The sequence below is a fragment of the Odocoileus virginianus genome, chromosome 3 (genome assembly GCF_023699985.2).
Source record: "Odocoileus virginianus isolate 20LAN1187 ecotype Illinois chromosome 3, Ovbor_1.2, whole genome shotgun sequence".
Classification (NCBI taxonomy): Eukaryota; Metazoa; Chordata; class Mammalia; order Artiodactyla; family Cervidae; genus Odocoileus; species Odocoileus virginianus.
In genome coordinates this window covers 41,479,685-41,500,782 of record NC_069676.1, presented here as the reverse complement: position 1 = coordinate 41,500,782, position 21,098 = coordinate 41,479,685, and the positions used below count along the sequence as shown (strand labels likewise).

Here is a 21,098-nt window from a genome sequence, read left to right as displayed (position 1 = left end):
TTAAGACTTTCCCAAATACTACTGGAGGTACTGCAGGGGGAAGATATTGGTAAAAAGAAGTTTAATATTGCATTGAAGTAGTTCATACAACGAAAACTGGTAAAACTGGGGATGAGGGGGTGGAGAGAGTTAACATTTTTCAAACAGCCCAAGATAAACAATTCAATCACAACAATACTTACTGGCCTGTTCCAAAATACTACGAAGCGGTGGCTCCACTCTAGCTAAGAGATCATCACACATCTCCAGAAATTTGCCTCTATGAAAAAAAAACAACAGGTTAAATCACAGTCCACTTTTATATAGAATAAATGACTATAATCAGACAGACATAACAAGCACTGGCAAAGATATGGAGAAACTGGACCTCGTAGACATTCTTAGCAGGAATAGAAATGTTACAGCCACTTTGGAAGAGTTTAGCAATTCCTCAACATATTAAACATGGTGCTCCCATATAACTCAGCAATGCCACTTGGTGTTTCTCCACAATTGAGAACATGTGACCACACGAAACTCCGCACATGAATGGTCACACCAACATTATTCACAAGAGGCAAAAAAGTGTGAAAAACCTTAATTTCCATTAACTGTATTCAGCAAAAAGGGATGAAAAGAATAAAAAGGACTGATTACACGCTGAAACATGGATGAACTTTGAAAATATTATGCTAGGTAAAGTAAGGCAATCACAAAGAAGACATATTATATGACTGACCTCATTTATATGAAATGTTCAGAACTAAATCCAAAGAGACAAAGTAGATTAATGACTGCCTAGGGCTAAGGACAGGAAGAACAGATGTGGAAAGACAAGTTACTGGGTAAGGAGATTTTTTTTCCCTTTAATTAATGCTTTATTTTTTAGACTGGTTTTAGGTTTACATAGAAATAAACAGAAAGTACAGAGAATTCCCATACACCTCTTATACCCAACTCATTTTCCCTATTAGCATCTTGCATTAGCAAGATACATTTCTAAAAACTGATGAGCCAATACTGACACATGGTAGTATAAATTAAGGTTCTACATAATTTGACAAACGGTGCAAGTATTCACCATTACCGTACCATACTGAACAGTTTCACTACTCTAAAAATCTTCCGTACTCTATTCATCCCTCCCTTCCACTGAACCTCTAACCATTGATCTTTTTTACTGTCTCTACAGTTTTCTCTATTCTAGAATGTCATATCGTTATCATATAGAATGTCATATACAATGTCAAATATTTCTAGAATGTCATATAGTTGGAATCATACAGCCTTTTTTAGATTGACTTCTATTGCTTAGAAATATACATTTAAGATTTTCCCATGTCTTTTCACAGAATGATAGCTCATCTAGAGTTTCTTTATGAGGTGATGAAAATATTCTAAAACTGGGTTGTGGTAATGGTTGCACAATTCTGTGAATACATTAAAACCCACTGAATTATAAATGTGTTAACTTTTACGAATTACATTTCAAAAAAAGAAAAACAGTAGAGGTATTGAATGCACCCACCAGAATGGCAAAAATTCAAGATCACTAATACCAATATTGATGAGGATGTGTAGCAACCAAAATCAAGTTTAAAATGACAGTTTTGTTCCCAATATCAAAAAAGTGGAAAGAGTTAAGTGTCTAGCAATAGGAGAAAACCTAAGTCTACAGTGTCATACTAGGCAGCATTACACAAGAAGGAACAGGTGATATACGCAACAACCAAGTCAGGGGTCCAAACCCTGGGCCACAGACCAGTACTGGTCCTTGGCCTGTTAGGAACCAGGCCACACAGCAGGAAGTGACTGGAGGGCAAGCTTCATCTGTATTTACAGTCATTCCCCATCACTCGCATTACTACCTGAGCTCCACCTCCTATCAGATCAGCAGCAGCATAATAAATGTAATGCTCTTGAATCATCCAGGAATCATTCCCATCTTCCCTATCCCCAACATCTGTGGAAAAATTGTCTTCCACAAAACCAGACCCTGTTGCCAAAAAAGTTGGGGACTGCTGAACTAAATGAATCTCAGTTTCATACTGACCAAAGAAGTCTTACACAAAAAATGAAATACTGTATGATCTCATTTATACTTCTAGAAAAGGTTAATGTAATCTATGCCCCTCAAAATAAAAGACCTTATCAGCGGCTGCCCTTGAGGATGGAGGCCTGAGAAAACTAAAATGATGGAGAGTAGTGGTCTGCAGGATGCATGCAACTGTCAAAACTCAGCAAACGACACTTAAAACTTGAGCATGTCTTTATGTAAAAGTACACCAAAAACTACAAACATTAAACTCTGGTTAATATGCATACTTTAAAGTGTATAGATAGATGGCTTTGAGATGCATCAAAAGATAGAAGGATGGACAGATCAATAGCTATGTGAAAAAAAAAGTACAGTTAATATTATCGGTAGAGACTAAGTGGAAGGATAAGAATGTTCACTGTAAAATTCTTTCACTTTTGCTGCATATGTGAAAATGTCCATAATAAAAACATGAAAAATGAAGTACAGAAGAGCATTCTAGAAAGACAGCAGTGGTAGTGGTAAAGGTCGTTCCTTTTTATAAAGTTTTACTGAAATTTAAATTCACATACAATAGAAATGACACAAAAAGTGTCCTATTTAAAGTGCACAATTCAATGGCTCTTAGTATATTCAGAATTGTGCAAGCATCACCACTATCAATTTTAAAACATTTTCATCACCCTAAAAGAGTATTTTCACTACCATTAACATTATTCTTCCAACTCCACCAAAACCCTAGCCCTAGGCAACCACTCATTTTGGATATTTCATATAAATAGAATTAGACAAAATGTAGTAATTTTAACTTATTTCTTTCCTCTAGCATATACTTTTCAAGGTTCATTCATGCTATACTATGCATCTGTACAACAGTTTTTTAACTGCCAAATAATATTCTATTATATGGACATATCATATTTTGTTTCAGTTGAGTTTTACCTAGTCTATCAGTTGATGGGAATTTGGGTTGTTTCCATTTTGGGGGTATTATAAACAGTGCTGGTATGAACATTTGTGTATAAATTTTTGTGTAAATGTGTTTTCAGTTCTCTTGAATATGTTCAGCAGAAATGCTGAATCATATGGTAACTCAGTATTTTACTCATTTTTATGTGAAATAAGTATTTCTGAGCTTTTAGGAGGGAAGTGAGCGCTTCCACTAGAGATGCACTGGGCACACTGCAAACAGTTTGGTGATTCCACAAAAATCTAAATATATAATTACCACAAGACCAAGCAATTCCACTCCTGGCTATATACCCAAAAGAACTGAAAACAAGATACTCAAACAACTTGTGGTGAATGTTTATAAAGCACTCATCACAAAAGCTATGTGGAAAAAAAAGTCATCTGTGTGGAAACACAGATGTCCAGTAATTGATGAACGGATAAATAAAATGTGATATGCCCACACAAATGGATTATTACTTGCCATAAAAAGCAATGAGGTACGAACACATACAATGTGGATGAACTTAAAAACATTGTTAAAGAAGCCAGACACAAAAGAAGCTAAACACACAGTGTAGGATTCCACCTATTAAACAAACACAAGAAAGCTATGGTTTAAACTAAAAATAAAAATGAAAACCATCACTTCAAGTAGAAGAGAAAGGTGAGTACAATCTGGTTACTAGGCACAGTAATCTAATTCTGGCAGACTGGAAGCAATTCTGATGCCCATCTCAATATTCTGAGCATGGCTCAGGCCACACTTTCCCAAGCAATTCATTAGTCTTTGAATTCTACCAGTAAGTAGAGTTCACATCATGAAGAACATCCAAGCAACCTAACCTGGTAACGGAAACATTCTGGGTGTTTCTGAGAATAACCTTGAAACATCAAATTACCCAGAATTCATTATCATGTTATGCAAAAAGGCCTATTGTCTCAAGTGATACTGAATTACTCAAAAACACAATTTCGGAATCAGTGACTAAAGCAAATTCCATATAATTCTGCATTAAAGCACTCTGCCCTGAATTTATGAAAACCAGTGACTCAAGTTTTTTGCTTTTTTGTGTGTGTGACTCATGTTTAATACACGTTAAGCACATGTCAAAGAACTGCCAATTTCTTGGAACATTCAATTAACCAGAATAAACCTAATAGTTGACATTATTTGAATAATCAAACCCAAACTTCACATTAAAGGCAAAATCGTGAATGACCTCTAATTTTTACCTACAAAATCTGAAGTTGTAACAATCATGATAACTTCAACAATTAGATAATTAAGGCTAATATAGAGAAACTCCACAGTTCAGTTTACCATCAAAATATTAATATGGTTACCTATTCATAGTTCCAGAAACATCAACATCATTCATAAAACATTCGATGCTCAAAGGAAGGTCTGAAGCATTTGCACTCATCAATTTCTTGAGTTTCTCACACTCCTGAGACAGTCGTAATAATGCACGGATTTTGGACTTTATGTCTAGCTTGTATTTCTTTCCAAATTCTTCACAGAAGTGATTTACTAGCACCTCATCAAATTTTCTGCCTCCCAGTGTTGTGTCAAATGCAGTGGCCAGAACCTTTGGGAAAAGATGATTATTAGTTAAAAAACTAACCAATTTAAAATTTTACCATGACATATATTTAACTAGTAAACCGTAATAAAAAGGCAGTAAGGGACATTAAGGTCGAAACAAGGCAACGTGCCTATGTCATTTAAACAAGGTTACAACCACTATGAAATGAGGCATCATAACCCTCAATTTACAGATCTAGACAGATCAGACAATCTATAGGTCACAAAGATATTAAATGGTAGAAGTAGAATTCAAAACCCAAGCTCAATTTCAAAACCTATCACTTCCCCACTACACCAATCTGACTCCAAACAATAATTATAATTCAAGAGCCAATACACTAACATATCATATACAGTTCTAGTCTTACCTCTACCACAAAACTGCAAATAATACCAAAGGTTACTAATTATTTAGCTCCATGCAATTTACCACCAGAAAATATGCTAAAGCCTTAACTCACAGTAATCTGTTTCAACACAGAAGACTGTAATTAGGTTCGGTTATCCTTTTCTAAATCTCTAAAAGAAATCAGAAGCAAACTACATCTAATCAGATTCAATAATAGAAAACTGGCTAAGTAAATGATGACCAACACCCTCAAAACCATCTCTTCAAAGAATGTTAAATGTCCTCAGGAAGTTGTTCTTGGTGAGTGATCTCATGAAAGAAAGAAAAAAAAAAAAAAAAAAAAACAGAACTGAATACAGTCTGTGTTAATTCCAATTTTGTTTTCATAAATGACTAGAATGAAATATTCTGTAGTAAGATCATGGATGTCTTCCCTTTACACATATATGTTTCCAAATTTGGTATGATTCTGTAGTAAGTATTTTGATAGTTAAATTTAAACTGGAAAACTGACAAGTGACAGCTGATAGTGAAGCAAATACTAATACACATCACTCTGACTCAAAGACAAGGCTAAATCATAGCCAATACCTGCTGTCTAAAAAGGTGAGAGTATAAACTGGAATTTAGAAATAATCCTATTATGGATAAAAGTAAAGCTTAAACACTGAGAATAACACTTGGTCCATCATTTATATCTGTAAAAATCATGATCCTCTTATTTCCCAACCATCCCCAAGATCTGCTTTATATTAAAAAATAGGGAAACAAATCAGAATATAAAGCAGAAGTCCATTTTTCAAAGAAACAAAGGACTGTAACAAAGAGAAACTCAAAATACCCTTCAAATCTAACAAATACTTATTCTGGGATAGGTAGTTCCATTGGACTAATCCCCGAGTTGGAGGAGCAGAAAGCCAATTTAGACACAGCAGCAAAAACCCTGATACAGAACCCAAGTAATTAAAGCAAGTTTGCAGATTATCCTTGGTTTTTAAGTACATTCTAGATAAAATCACCAAGATAGAAAATTGATTTTATGTACCACTGAGGAACTAGCAAATACTATCAAATCTGACTGTGACCCACAGACATAGGAAACAAACTTAGTTACCAAAGTTAACCTCAGGAAGGTAAGGGAGAAGGATAAATTAGGAAGATGGGATTAACACTACTATAAATAAAATAGAGAACTATAAGGACCTACTGTATGGCACAGGGAACTACACTCAGTATTTTGCAACTTTGTAATTTTCCCTATAAGAAAAAATAGAATCTGAAAAAGATTTTATCAATATATGTATAACTGAATCACTATGCTGTAATACCTGAAACACAACATTGTAATAAATCAACTACACTTCAATTAAAAAAAATTTTTTAACTCACTGAACACCTAAAATCTATACCTTTCACTCTACGTAAGTTTTTCCCTAATAAAGAGACTAATATAGGAAGTGTGTATACATACTAAAAAAGCTTTTTTCAACTGTGACCAGCATCACCCTCTGGTCCCTCTCTGTCATTAACATTACTAGACTTCTCTGTGTACAAAACTGCCTACAAAAGAGCTCTATCATCTCTAGACAGCTAGACTAGAACTCCTAGGCTGGTTTCTTTGGCCAGCCAAGTTCTGGTCACTCCACCCTGTCCCCAGAACACTCAAAACCTTAAGAGAATACCTTTATCATCCCTTAATCCTCGGTGTAAGACATCTGAAGCAACTATACGTTAAAGACTCCCTAGTAAATCTGCAAGGCAAGCATTATTTTCCCCACATTACAGATTAAAAAAAACAGGCTCAGGAATCTAAGGACTTTTTCCTCAAGTTCTATGCTCTTTGCTTCATTATCTTGTCAACACCTCAAACATTATTTTGGGCTTCCCACTTCCACCCCACCCCTACACAACTAATTTCTAATTCAGATGGCTTATACCAAGTTTCCACTAGTGAAACTAAATTCTTTAAGATGTATTTATTTATGGCTGAGGTGGGCCCTCACTGCTTTCTCTAGTGGGCTTCCTCTAGTTGCAGTGGCTTATGCCACAGAGCATAGGCTCTAGGCGTACAAGCTTCAGTTCTTGTGGCGTACAGGCTCAACAGTCGCAGCCCAAGGGCTCTAGAGCACACGGTCAGCAGCTATGGCATATAGGCTTCACCGCTGAGCAGCACATGGCATCTTCCTGGACCAGAGAACAAACCCATATCCCGTGAATTGACAGGAGGATTCTTAATCACTGGACCACCAGGGAAGCCCTGAAACACAACTCTATAACCAACTACTTTAAGTTGCCTCTCCTGAATTCCTAATTATCATACATCTGTAATATAGTTTCCTGGGAAAAATATACTTACTTTAAGTTTTCCTCTGTTAAACGCACATACAGAAACTTGATAAGAAGAATGCCCCATGTCTACAAAAACTACATTTCTTGGTTTCTCTTCTAAGGCAGGAAGATCCTGTTTATAGATTCCATATGCAAGAGCAACTACACAATAATAGAAAAATAAACATAATGTTATCATTTTAGTAGTAAACTTAAAATTCATTTACATAGGAAAAAACAGATTTACAACTGCAAAAAACAATTCAAAATCCTTATAAGCTCTGCATGGTTTATTCATGAAGAACACTGACTTCGAAGAGTTATACGCTGACATTCATTTCACTTTGGCTTCCTTAATGTTTCCAACTTCCAGTTCCAGAAACTGTGGCAATTTTTTCCAAAACCACTTTCTCCCACTTTTCCAAACATTTTCCCCCATATTCCCTTGTGCCATCTCTCAACATTCCCATATAGTCTGCCTCCTGAGATCTTGCTTTATAAACCCCACCCCTCTGCCTCTACTGGCCCACAAGTTGTGAGAAAAACCCAATATTTAAACCAAAGCAATGCTCCAAGCACACAATAAATGCAGTTCCTTTCCAAGAAAGCATGCAATTAAATATCAAAGTGCTATGAAGATACAGAAAAAGAACTTGTCAAGTAAACTCTTCATATGTGACAGCATACCCAAAAATACTGTGACACTGGTGGTAAGTGTTCCAAGTAAAATATGGAATAAGAAACCCTAGGGTTTTAAGATTTCACAACCTCTGAGATTGAGCAAGTAAAAAAAAATTTCAGTTAATAATCACTTACCTGCAGTAGTTTCATTCATTAATCGCAGACAATTGAGACCAGCAATCTGTGTTGCATCCATCACTGATCGTCTTTCTGCATCAGTATAGAAACAAGGAACCTATAAAAAGAATTTTTTAATTTACCGTATTATGGAGATTCCTGATTTAAAATATACCTGTCAAAAACACAGTAAAACCCAGAAATGCCCTCAAATAGCTATGGCATTTTATTCTGTACTATGATCAAGGAAATCTTTCAAACCAGTACAGAAAATCTGAACTATTCTATAGTCGTGGGACAATGGACAGCCATATAGAAAATAAAGTTGCATCCCTACTAAACACCAAACACCAAAATATATTTCAAACCAAAGATGTAAATACTTTTTAAAAATCATGAGTATCAGAATAAAAGAGAATCTTTACTGTCAAAGAAAGAAGGAAAAAAACAGAAGGGATTTTCTAAATATAACACAAAATCCAAAAGAACCAGCAGGTCAAGATGAGCATCCTCTGGTGGCCAGTGCTGGGGCCCAAGATGTGGCCGGGAAATCAGTGGCACTGGGGCCAAGGGTCGCAGCAAGCAGGACTACTCACTACCTCTCACTCGCCTGGCAGCAACAGCAGCAGGCATCAGCAAGGCCCATGGGAGTGGGGCACAGGCCCGGTGTGTGGGACGCTCAGCTGGACCCTGGTTCACTCAACCTGCATGATGCTTTTCTTGCTCTGGAAGCTGGTACAGTGGCTAGGATTCACTGCCTCTGAGATCTTTGTGCACTTGCCGGGTGTTTTTTGTGCTACTGGCCCTATGTGATTACAGCCTGGCTCCAAGCCTCTCCTGGCTAAACATGTTTGTGCCCTTCTTTGCTGCTCACAAGCTTGGTACCTACTTCCCCACTATCATCTCCATGCACCTCTCCCAGGACAGAGAGAAGCGGTTGGCTGTGTTCAGCCTTTTCTGCTGCTGCTGCAAAGTCACTTCAGTCGTGTCCAACTCTGTGCGACCCCAGAGATGGCAACCCATCAGGCTCCCCCGTCCCTGGGATTCTCCAGGCAAGAACACTGGAGTGGGTTGCCATTTCCTTCTCCAATGCATGAAAGTGAAAGTGAAATTGCTCAGTTGTGTTTGACTCATAGCAACCCCATGGACTGCAGCCCACCAGGCTCCTCCATCCATGGGCTTTTCCAGGCAAAAGTAGTGGAGTGGGTTGCCACTGCCTTCTCCTCAGCCTTTTCTGGGTATACACAATTTAAATTCAAGATGATACTGTGCCAGAAGCTGGTGCAGCAGACTTAGGAGCTCTGGTTTGGCCTGATCATGTCTCACGTCTTCATTCTCCTGCAGTTGCTCATGAGCTGCACCTGCTGAGGCAACGAGCTTTGCAGAGGATAAGCTAGAATGCTGGACCCCAGGATGAGGCCCCACTTCCACCATACCACTGAAGAAGCCTGGGCCTGAAAGTCAGCTTGTGCCCTGCCCAGTGCCCACTTTTCTCTATACCAATCATGTCTACAATTTTCCCTCAGCAGGGATACAAAGAGCAGCCTTGATCCTTAAAATGTATTCCCTCTTATTTCACGATTTAAATAGCTAATCCTGAATTAAGATCCTAGTAAAAGCCCCAGGCCAGACGGTCCTGACCTCCTCTGACAGGTGAAAACTGCATATAAGTAAAATGGTCTGATGAGCTCTGAGTATTTCCATGGATCTGGGAAAGGACTCATCGTACAAAGGCTGCTAAGCTGGAACCAGTGTTTCCCCTGGCCAGCAGAGCCAACCTGTGAGTTCTCTGTCCCATTCCCTGAGACGAGACTTCCTAGACACTCTATCTCTTTTTAAAAAAGTGTAAACCAGCTTGTGAATCCTCCCCTGTGCTACTGGGGAGGATGGCCCTTATCATCATTCCAACCCAGGCAGAGTATGTTGAGTAAGCATGATTGGGACCCTATCTGTCCTGTCGCCTGAGAAAAAAGAACTTTTCACTTGCTTTCAAGGCGCAGCTTGGCTTCCAATCCCAGCAGACTGCAGTACCATGACTCTTCCACCATTTTGTGGCCAGCACTGTTAGTGCACCGAGGACAGACTTAGGACCAGACAGAGTTCTTTTCAAGAAAACTGGAGACACCAAGGGAACATTTCATGCAAAGATGGGCACAATAAAGGACAGAAACGGCAAGGACCTAACAAAAGTAGAAGAGATTAAGAGGAGGTGGCAAGAATACACAGAAGTGTACAGAAAAGGTCTTAATATCCAGGACAACCACGATGGCATGATCACTCACCTAGAGCCAGACAGCCTGGAGTATGAAGTTAAGTGACCCTTAGGAAGCATTACAACGAACAAAGCTAGTGGAGTGATGGAATTCTAGTTAAGCTATTTCTAATTCCAAAACATGATGCTGTTAAACTGCTGCACTCAATACGCCAGCATATTTGGAAAACTCAGCAGTGGCCACAGGACTGAAAAAGGTCAGTTTTCATTCCAACCCCTAAAAAGGGCAATGCCAAAGAATCTTCAAACTACCATACAATTGCACTCATTTCACATTCTAGCAAGGTCATGCTCAAAATCCTTCAAGCGAGGCTTCAACAATACGTGAACCAAGAACTTCCAGAGGTACAAGCAGGATTTAGAAAAGGCAGAGGAACTAGAGATCAAATTGCCAGTATCCGCTGGATCACAGATAAAGCAAGGGAATTTCAGAAAAACATCTACTACTGCTTCATGGACAATGCTAAAGCCCTGGACTGTGTGGATCACAACAAACTGTCAAAGAAAGAGATGGAAATACTAGACCACCTTACCTGTCTCCTGAGAAATCTGTATGCAGGTCAAGAAGCAATAGTTTGAACCAGACAGGGGACAACAGACTGGTTCAAAATTGAGAAATAAGTACATCAAGGTTGTATATTGTCTCCCTGCTTATTTAACTTATACGCGGAGTACATTATGTGACATGTCAGGCTGGATGAATCACAACCTGGAATCAAGATTCCCAGGAGAAATATAAACAACCTCAGATATGCAGATGATACCACTTTAACGACAGAAAGCAGAGAGGAACTAAACAGCTTCTTGATGAGTGGTGAAAGAGGAGAATGAAAAAGCTGACTTAAAAACTCAACATTCAAAAAACTAAGATCATGGCATCCGGTCCCATCACTTCTTGGCAAACAGATGGGGAAAAAGTGGAAATAGTGGCAAATTTTATTTTCTTGGCCTCCAAAATCACTACAGATGGTGACTGCAACCATGAAATTAAAAGATGCTTGCTCCTTGGGAAGAAAAGCTATTGACAAACTTAGACAGCATATTAAGAAGCAGGGACATAACTCTGCCAACAAAGGTCCATAGAGTCAAAGCTATGGTTTTTCCAGTAGTCATGTACAGATGTGAGAGCTGAACTATAAAGAAGGCTGAGCACTGAAGAATTGATGCTTTCCAACCGTGGTACTGGAGAAGACTCTTCAGGGTCCCCTGGACAGCAAGGAGATCAAACCTTCAATCGTAAAGGAAGTCAACCTTGAATATTCATTGGAAGGACTGATGCTGAAGCTCCAATACTATGGCCACCTAGTGGGAAAAGCCCACCCCTGGAAAAGACCCTGATGCTGGGAAAGATTGAGGACAAGAGCAGAAGGCAGTGACGGAGGATGAGATGGCTGGATGGTGTCACTGACTCAATGGATATGAGTTTGAGCAAGCTCCAGGAGATAGTGAAGGACAGGGAAGCCTGGTGTGCTGCAGTCCATGGGCTTGCAAAGAGTCAGACACAACTTAGTGACTGAACAACAAAGGGACAAGAAGAGGGGCTTTCCGGGTGGCATAGTGGTAAAGTATCCGCCTGCCAACACAGGAGATGCAGGTTTGATCCCTGGGTCAGGAAGGTCCTCTGAAGGAGGAAACTGAAACCCACTCTAGTATTCTTGCCTGGAAAATTCCACGGACATAGCACCCTGGCAGGTGTCCATGGAATTTTCCAGATCAGAAGGAGGAGCAGGTGTTCTAATGCTCATAGGGACTGAGACCTACAAATGTTAAGTTTACAAGTGATCACATCCACGTCTGTTGGACTGATGTCTTTGGTTGATGTCAATCAGGTGCCAAATGAGAACATTTGCTAAGATAAAGAGAATGTTTTGCTAGGGAAGGAAAAGGGGGAGCGGAACTGAAACATTTGATTCATTATAAAATTCTAACACCCTAATGAGGAAAAATATTTGCAACTCACATCATAAAATGGCAAAGAGCTAATCTCTCTAATATTCGAAGAACTACAAATCAAAATGAAGACCACACTTCCCTGGTAGCTCAGTAATAAAGAATCCACTTGCCAACACAGGAGACGCAGGTTCAATGCCTAATCCAGGAGGTCACACGTGCCACGGAGCAACTAAGCCTGTGGGCCACAGCTATTCAGCCTGTGCTCTAGAGCCCTGGAGTTGCAACTACTGAAGCCCACATGCCCTAGAGCGCATGCTCTGTAACAGAAGAGGAAACCACAATGAGAAGCCCACACACTACAACTAGAGGGCAGCCTCCCTTGCAGCAACTAGAGAAAACCCTGTGCAGCAACAAAGACCTAGCACAGCCAAAAATAAACAATTTTTAAAAACATAAAAAGTTTTAAAAATGCAGTGGAGAAAAGTAAAAGAAAAACATTTTTAAAAAATGTTTTCTAAAAAACTGAAGACCATAAATTCAAAATAAAATGAGGAAAGGATAGGAATATTCCACAACAAGTGAAATACAAAATGGTTCATAAATTCTAAAACATTAAAGTTTACCTAAAAAGTAAAATATTAAAATCGCACATACTTTGCTACCATCATTCATTGGTCAGAATTATCTGACACGCCAACAAGCTGAGCTGATGAGGCTGTGGTCAAACAAGCCCTCTTATGCACTGCTGACATAAATTAGTACGAATTCTCTAAAGGGCAATTACACAATAGTTGTTAAAATTTAAAACATATGTATCCTCAGTCCCAGCAATTGCACTTCTAGGAAGTTAGCCTATAACCTACAAACTTATCATGTAAGAGTAAAATGTATTTGTCCAACTTTTACTCACTGTAGTATTCTTTGCAATTAAAAGACAAAATCTGGAAGTAACTGAGATGTCCAACAAAAAGAGACCATGCTGTGTTGCGTATTTAGTTGCTCAGTTGTATCCGACTTTTCGACCCCATGGACTGTAGCCCACCAGGCTCCTCTGTCCATAGGGATTCTCCAGGCAAGAATACTGGAGTGGGTTGCCATGCCTTCCTCCAGGGGATCTTCCCAACGCAGAAATCGAAGCCAGATATGGACTCTCCAGGCAAGAATACTGGAGTGGGTTGCCATGCCTTCCTCCAGGGGATCTTCCCAACACAGAAATCAAAGCCAGGTCTCCTGCATTGCAGGCAGATTCTTTACCGTCTGAACTACCAGGGAAGCCCATGAATACTGGAGTAGGTAGCCTATCCCTTCTCCAGGGGATCTTCCCGACCCAGGAATCGAACCAGGGTCTCCTCTGGTGCAGGAGGATTCATTACCAGCTGAGCCACCAGGTAAACCCCCCCCAAAAAAAGACTATAGTTAAATATTAATAGATTATGGCACATGCATAAACTGGGACGTTCTGCTCCACTACATGGAACGAAGCACCTCTCTAATGCTATGAAACAAGTAAGAAGCTGTCGAAAATTTCTTAAAAGAAAAATAAAAATAAAGACAGACCTGTACTTACTTGGTTGGGTACATAAAAACCTCTGGAAAGATCTAACAAAATAGTAAAACTAGTAATCTCTGGGAAGGAAAATCTACTTACTAGGTAGCAGAGGTGCTAAAGCTTCCCATACACCTTTTATACATGTGATTTGATTCAAACTTGAGGGCTATTATTACCTTTCCCAAAATATAAAAGTTATATTTAACAATAATCAATTTACAAACAGAGCAAAATACACCCAGGCCCTGTTCACGTAGCGGTCAGATAACACCACAGCACCAAAGGCCGGAGCAGCAACTGCATGGAAGAGTTCACACAGAGGCCAGAGACCACTGTCCTCAGACAGGCCTGACGGCAAAGTCAGCCCTTCCCTGAATCCAGGAACCTGAGTGACAAGTAGTTCCCTAAAGCCACAGAAAAATTTCCCTAAGTTGGAAGAGTGGCTCACTGTGCCTAAACTGTTTGTACAACGTAGTTTATGTTTTTATACTTAAATTTCCTTCTGGAATTCTCACATTTTGGTACATCCAAGGTATAGCATGCCTCTGTGAATGACCTCCAACAGAAATCCTGGACTCTGAGCCTCAGGCAGAACTCCCCTGGTATATAACATTTCACATGTGTTGTTACAACTTGTTGTTGGAGGAATTAAGCACTTCTGGTCCAACTCCCATGGTTGGGGACTCTTGGAAGCTTTCAGCTGGTTTCCTCCAGATGTTCTCCACATATCATTTCCCTTTACTGATTCTGCTTTGCATCCTTTCACTACAATAAATCTTAGCCATGAATATGGTTTTATTCTGAGTCTTGTAAACTCCCCAAGCAAATCACCAAAATTCTCCAGGACCCACAACACATAACTTAATCCATCACCTTTTAACTTGATCCCAAAAGCAGGAAAAGCAGCTCAGGCAGTCTTGCCATTTTAGATAAAATTTACCTCTATACAGAGCAAAATTCGTCACCCTGCTTATTTAACTTATATGCAGAGTACATCATGAGAAACACTGGGCTGGAGGAAGCACAAATTGGAATCAAGACTGCCGGGAGAAATATCAATAACCTCAGATATGCAGATGACACCACCCTTATGGCAAAAAGTGAAGAACTAAAGAGCCTCTCAATGAAAGTGAAAGAAGAGAGTGAAAAAGTTGGCTTAAAGCTCAACATTCAGAAAATTAAGATCATGGCATCCAGTCCCATCACTTCATGGCAAATAGATGGGGAAACAGTGGATGACTTTATTTTCCTGGGCTCCAAAATCACTGCAGATGGTGATTGCAGCCGTGAAATTAAAAGATGCTTACTCCTTGGAAGGAAAGTTATGACCAACCTGGACAGCATATTGAAAAGCAGAGACATTACTTTGTCAACAAAGGTCCATCTAGTCAAGGCTATGGTTTTTCCAGTGGTCATGTATGGATGTGAGAGTTGGGACTATAAAGAAAGCTGAGTGCCGCAGAATTGATGCTTTTGAACTTGATGTTGGAGAAGACTCTTGAGGGTCCCTTGGACTGCAAGGAGATCCAACCAGTCCATCCTAAAGGAGATCAGTCCTGGGTGTTCACTGGTAGGACTGATGTTGAAGCTGAAACTGCAATACTTTGGCCACTTGATGCGAAAAGCTGACTCATTTGAAAAGACCCTGATGCTGGGAAAGATTGAGGGCAGGAGAAGGGGACGACAGAGGATAAGATGGTTGGATGGCATCACCGACTCAATGGACATGGGTTTGGGTAGACTCCGGGAGCTGGTGATAGACAGACCTGGTGTGCTGCCGTGCATGTCGGACACAACTGAGCAACTGAACTGAAATACAGAGCAAAATTCAGAATCAAAGTTAGGACAGTAGGTGAGAAAACTGTCCACTGAAATCTGAAAGTCCACTAGAGATTTGGGGGAAAGCAGAAACCATCTAAGAAACACAGTGCCTGTATTGAATTTGAGCTCTTCAAAGGAAGTAGCATTCTTCTTTGCATCCTCCAAATGTGGATTATGGGCCATAATCCAATTCTTCCTGACAAAAGTCAGTATGATTTTACTATATAGCCAAGAAACAAGAACTCCATCAGACAAAGACTGTGGGGTGAAATAAGCCCACCTGCTTTGCCAATCAGTGCACCAAAATTAAGACAAAACAGGCCAATAAACAACAAAGTTCTACTGTGCAGCACAGGGAACTATGTTCAATATCCTGTCACAAATCCTAATGGAAAGCAGTATATATATATATATGCACATACACACACACACACAGGTATGGGGCTTCCCTGGTGGTTCAGACGATAAAGAATCTGCCTGCAATGAAAAAGACCTGGGTTCCATCCCTGGGTGGGGAAGATCCCCTAGAGAAGGGAACAACAGCCCACTCCAGTCTTCCTGCCTGGAGAATCCCATGGACAGAGGGGCCTGGCAGGCTACAGTCCATGGGGTAGCAAATGAGTCAGATACAATTTAGCGACTAACACATTACATGTATACATATATAAATGTATTACCATGCTCGCTTCGACAGCACATATACTAAAATTGGAACAATACAGAGAAGATTAGCATGGCCCCTGCGCAAGGATGACACGCAAATTCATGAAGCGTTCCATACTTTTTAAACTTTATAATAAAAAAATAATTAAATAAATGTATTACCAAGTCACTTTGCTATACAGGAGAAATTATACACTTTACATCAGTTATACGTCAAAAAAAAATTTAATAAAAATTTGCAAGACAAAAAAAACCAAACAGCTAAAATATCAGATAACAACTGCAGAATGAGGAGATTCACTGGAAATGCAAATTCAACCACCTACATTTCAACAGTCCCTAAGGACACCACCATACTACAAGCACAAAGCTATAAACAGCCAGGCTTCCATCTAAATAGGCAAGTGGAAATTTCACGGTGAAGTCTACTGCTGTCTTGCCTTTAGTGCTGGTTATAAAAACAGCAAAGATACAGAGACAGGAATCGAGAAAAAACATTTCTTATTGAGTATTCAACTAATTCAACAAACAAGAGGCTACCATGTGCCAGGCACTATGCAGGGTGCTAGAAGGAATCCAGGAAGAAGCAGGCTTAGTCAGAGAGAAGCCTTTAAACAGACAGAGTAATAGAAGGAAGAGCAAAAACCAGGGAAGGAAAAAAAATATTCAAGAATATCAGAACCAGTCTGAAAAGTTCTTATAATAATGATTGCCACCTAAGACAAAAAGCAATTATATTTTCAATTAACAGCTTTCTTCTTTCTGCTTCTTCATAGACCCTAATAATGGGCAGGGATGAAACTTACCGAAACAACACAGTCCACAACAGGCTTCTTAAGAACACTTTCTGCTGTCTCCTTCAGTTTGGATAAAAGCATGGCAGTCACCTGCTCTGTGGTAAAACTACGTTCCTCTTCCATATATTTCACCTGCAATAAAAAACAAAAGGATCTAAACTTAACTGTATTTCTTCTTGTCCTAAAAACCTAAAGTGAATAATTTCTAAATCATCAGTGGAACATTATCTCAAGAGGAAATTAAGAAAGCTAGTTTTGGAAGCAAAAAAATAATTCAAAGGTCACTTTTAGCTTGTTAACGTGCTTACCAACCAGGATACCTGGGGATGAGATTTAGTTCAACTCAGCAGCTCAGTCATGTCTGACTCTTTGCAACCCCATGGACTGCAGCATGCCAGGCTTCCCTATCCATCACCAACTCCCAGAGCTGCTCAAACTCATAGCCATCAAGTCAGTGATGCCATCCAACCATCTCATCTCATCCTCTGTCACCCGTTTCTCCTCCTGCCGTCAATCTTTCCCAGTATCAGGGTCTTTTCAAATGAGTCAGTTCTTCACATCAAAGTATTAGAGTTTCAGCTTCAGCATCAGTCCTTCCAATGAATATTCAGGACTGATTTCTTTTAGGATTGACTGGTTTGATACCCCTGCAGTTCAAGGGACTCTCAAGAGTCTTCTGCAACACCACAGCTCAAAAGCATCAATTCTTCGTCACTCAGCTTTCTTTACAGTCCAACTCTTATATCCATATATGTATGACTACTGGAAATACCACAGCTTTGACTAGACAGACCGTTGTTGGTAAAGTCAAGTCTCTGGTTTTTAATATGCTGTCTAGGTTGGTCACAGCTTTTCTTCCAAGGAGCAAGCATCTTTTAATTTCATGGCTGCAGACACCATCTGCAGTGATTCTGGAGCCCAAAAAAATAAAGTCTATCATTGTTTCCACTGTTTGCCCGTCTATTTGCCATGAAGTGATGGGACTGGATGCCATGGTCTTAGTTTTCTGAATGTTGAGTTTTAAGCCAACTTTTCCACTCTCCTCTTTCAATTTCATCAAGAGGCTATTTAGTTTTGCTTTACTTTCTGCCATAAGGGTGGCGTCATCTGCATATCTGAGGTTATTGATACTTCTCCCAGCAATCTTGATTCCAGCCTGTGCTTCATCCAGCCCGGCATTTCACATGATGTACTCTTCATATAAGTTAAATAAGCAGGGTGACAATATACAGCCTTGACATACTCCTTCCCTGATGTGGAACCAGTCTGTTGTTTCATGTCTGGTTCTAACTGTTGCTTCTTGACCTGCACACAGATTTCTCAGGAGGCAGGTAGGTAGTCTGGTATTCCCATCTCTTGAAGAATTTTTCACAGTTTGCTGTGATGCACACAGTCAAAGGCTTTGGCATAGTCAATAAAGCAGTAGTAGATGTTTTTCTGGAACTCTCTTGCTTTTTCTGTGATTCAAGGGATGTTGGCAATTTGATCTCTGATTCCCCTGCCTTTTCAAAAACCTAGTTTGAACATCTGGAAGTTCTCAGCTCACGTACTGTTGAAGCCTAGCTTGGAGAATTTTGAGCATTACCTTGCTGGCATTGTTCTTTATAGCATCGGACTTTACTTTCATCACCGTTAACATCCACAACTGCGCGCTGTTTTTCCTTTGGCTCCATCTCTTCATTCTTTCTGGAGTTATTTCTCCACTCTTTTCCAGTAGCATATTTAGCACCTACTGACATGGGGAGTTCATCTTTCAGTGTCATATCTTTTTGTCTTTTCATATTTTCATGGGGTTCTCAAGGCAGGAATACTGAAGTGGTTTGCCATTCCCTTCTCCAGTGGACCACGTTTTGTCAGAACTCTCCACCATGACCCATCTGTCTTGGGCGGCCCTACACAGCATGGCTTATAGTTTCACTGAGACAGACAAGGCTGTGGTCCATGTGATCAGTTTGATTAGTTTTCTGTGATTGTGGTTTTCATTCTGTCTGCCCTCTGACAGGAAAGGACAAGAGGCTTATAGAAGCTTCGGATGAGAGACACCGACTATGGGGAAAACTGGGTCTTGTTCTGATGGTTGGGGCCATGCTCAGTAAATCTTTAATCCAATTTTCTGTTGATGAGCAAGGCTGTGTTCCCTCCCTGTTGTTTGACCTGAGACCAAACTATGGTGGAAGTAATGAAGGTAATGGTGACCTGCTTCAAAAGGTCCCATGCACACACTGCCACACTCAGTGTCCCCAACCCTGCAGCAAGCCACCGCTGACTCACACCTCCTCCAGAGACTCCTGGACATTCACAGGCAAGTCTGAGTCAGTCTCTTGTAGGGTCACTGCTCCTTTCATCTGCGTCCATGAGGACCACTATGTCAATGGTATGTTCTGACCACCAACAAAACTTGAGACAACTACATGGGAGAAGCGAACTGGTGTGTAACTCACCATAACCCACACTGCCCCTCCATTAAAGGTATAACTCACCATAACCCACACTGCCCCTCCATTAAAGGGCCTGGTGGTGGAAACTATTTTATCATCTGACATGCTATGTATATTTTACTTTGCTCATTGTGTTGACTTTATAATCATCACCTCAATTACAATCCAATCTAAGACAATAGTTTTTGTCAGATCTGTTCACTGTTGACTCAATGGACATGAGTTTCAGCAAGCTCCAGGAGCTGGTGATGGACAGGGAAGCCTGGCGTGCTGCAGTCCATGGGGCCACAAAGAGTAGGACATGACTGAACTGACTGACTATTCACTGTCTTAGCCCCAACACCAAGGGCAGACCTGACAAAATAATTGTTGACACCTTCAAGATATCCTACACCCTGCATAAAGGTATGAAATTCTGACAAGAGTTACAAACTGTAAATGCTGAAAAGACTGCCTAAGGTCCTATTTCACATGTCCGTACTTCCCAACTACAATACAGACTAAAAAATGTCAACTCTGTACTTTTAGCTCCTGCTCCAACTTGACCACCATCTTCTCACCTTCTCCCTCCCAAACCCAACCATCATTTATTCTGGTTTAGAACAGTTTCTCACTTCCTGATACAGACGGGAAAATATATATCCTCCCAGTGAGCCTTTCAAAGCTACCTCTTCTTTTCTCATGTAAATACTCCAAAATTCCTCCAGCCTCATACTTGGATCCACAGGTGTTCTCCCTTGTCTCTTCCTCCTTTGGCTCTTCTGATTAAATCTGCCAATACCCACCCTATTTCTTTCTTAACTATTAAGCAATCCTCATTTCCTCACCTCCGTTTCATTTTCTTCCTCCTCTGCACTTCTTATCCATCATTAGGCCCATTAAAACTGTTTTAAAAGTACTGCTGAAAATACCCTAAGTAAACCCAGTGATCATTTTTCAGTTATCAGAATTCTTTACTTTCAAATTCAACTGAATTCTCAGCTACAACCGCAAAACTATCTTTTTCCCACGATTTTCAACATCTCTTGGACCTGAACCTGTTCCCGTGATCCTTACTTCTCCAAATAGAGTGTCTCAAAAATCAAATCTCCTCTCTCTGAACTTGGTTGCCTGGAAAGCTCAAACATAATTCTGGATTCCTCTTACCACCTGAGTGCAAGAGACAGATGTGTTCACCACACCCATTGCTCAGCCTCTCATCTATTTGAATAATCAGCTCACTTCATGCTTCACAAAGAGATTCTCCTAGATATTCCAGAGACAGCCAAGACTAAACTCCCTTTTCTCCAAAAGAACAACACCATTTTCCAATTCTATTGTCAAGAGTATGACTACGTATCTGGGAGTGACTAAAGTGTTGATTTCTTTTCTTGCTCCTCCAGTAATCACTCACTAATATCATACCAGAAAGACTACTGGACATTAGAAAACAAGACAAGAAGTTAACTTCACATCATCACCACCTATCTGTCTAACCCCTATTAACAGTGCCACCTATGGCTCCCAGATAAAAGCCAGATCATTAAAAAAAAAAAAGCCAAATGGTCTTCACCAGCAAGACTTCCCAAAGCATTTGTAACAATTTTCATTACAAGTTAAAACTAGAATGGTATGATATACATTGATCTGGT

General features: G+C 40.0%; 1 protein-coding gene and 1 non-coding gene across 2 annotated transcripts in view; one reads left to right on the top strand and one right to left on the bottom strand.

Annotated features, from left to right (window-relative positions):
- Positions 1-21,098, bottom strand: part of HSPA4 (heat shock protein family A (Hsp70) member 4) — a 51,143-nt gene that overhangs the window by 18,002 nt on the left and 12,043 nt on the right. The window contains exons 4-8 of the mRNA XM_020897587.2: positions 17,039-17,161; positions 8,053-8,152; positions 7,265-7,398; positions 4,316-4,560; positions 183-259 (exon numbers count right to left, since the gene is read on the bottom strand). Of these exons, the coding sequence (XP_020753246.1) occupies positions 183-259; positions 4,316-4,560; positions 7,265-7,398; positions 8,053-8,152; positions 17,039-17,161 (679 nt within the window). The remainder of the gene's footprint in view (positions 1-182; positions 260-4,315; positions 4,561-7,264; positions 7,399-8,052; positions 8,153-17,038; positions 17,162-21,098) is intronic.
- LOC139034494 (U6 spliceosomal RNA) lies at positions 16,248-16,354 on the top strand. The gene has a single exon (XR_011487040.1). It is a non-coding gene; the product is annotated as a U6 spliceosomal RNA (small nuclear RNA).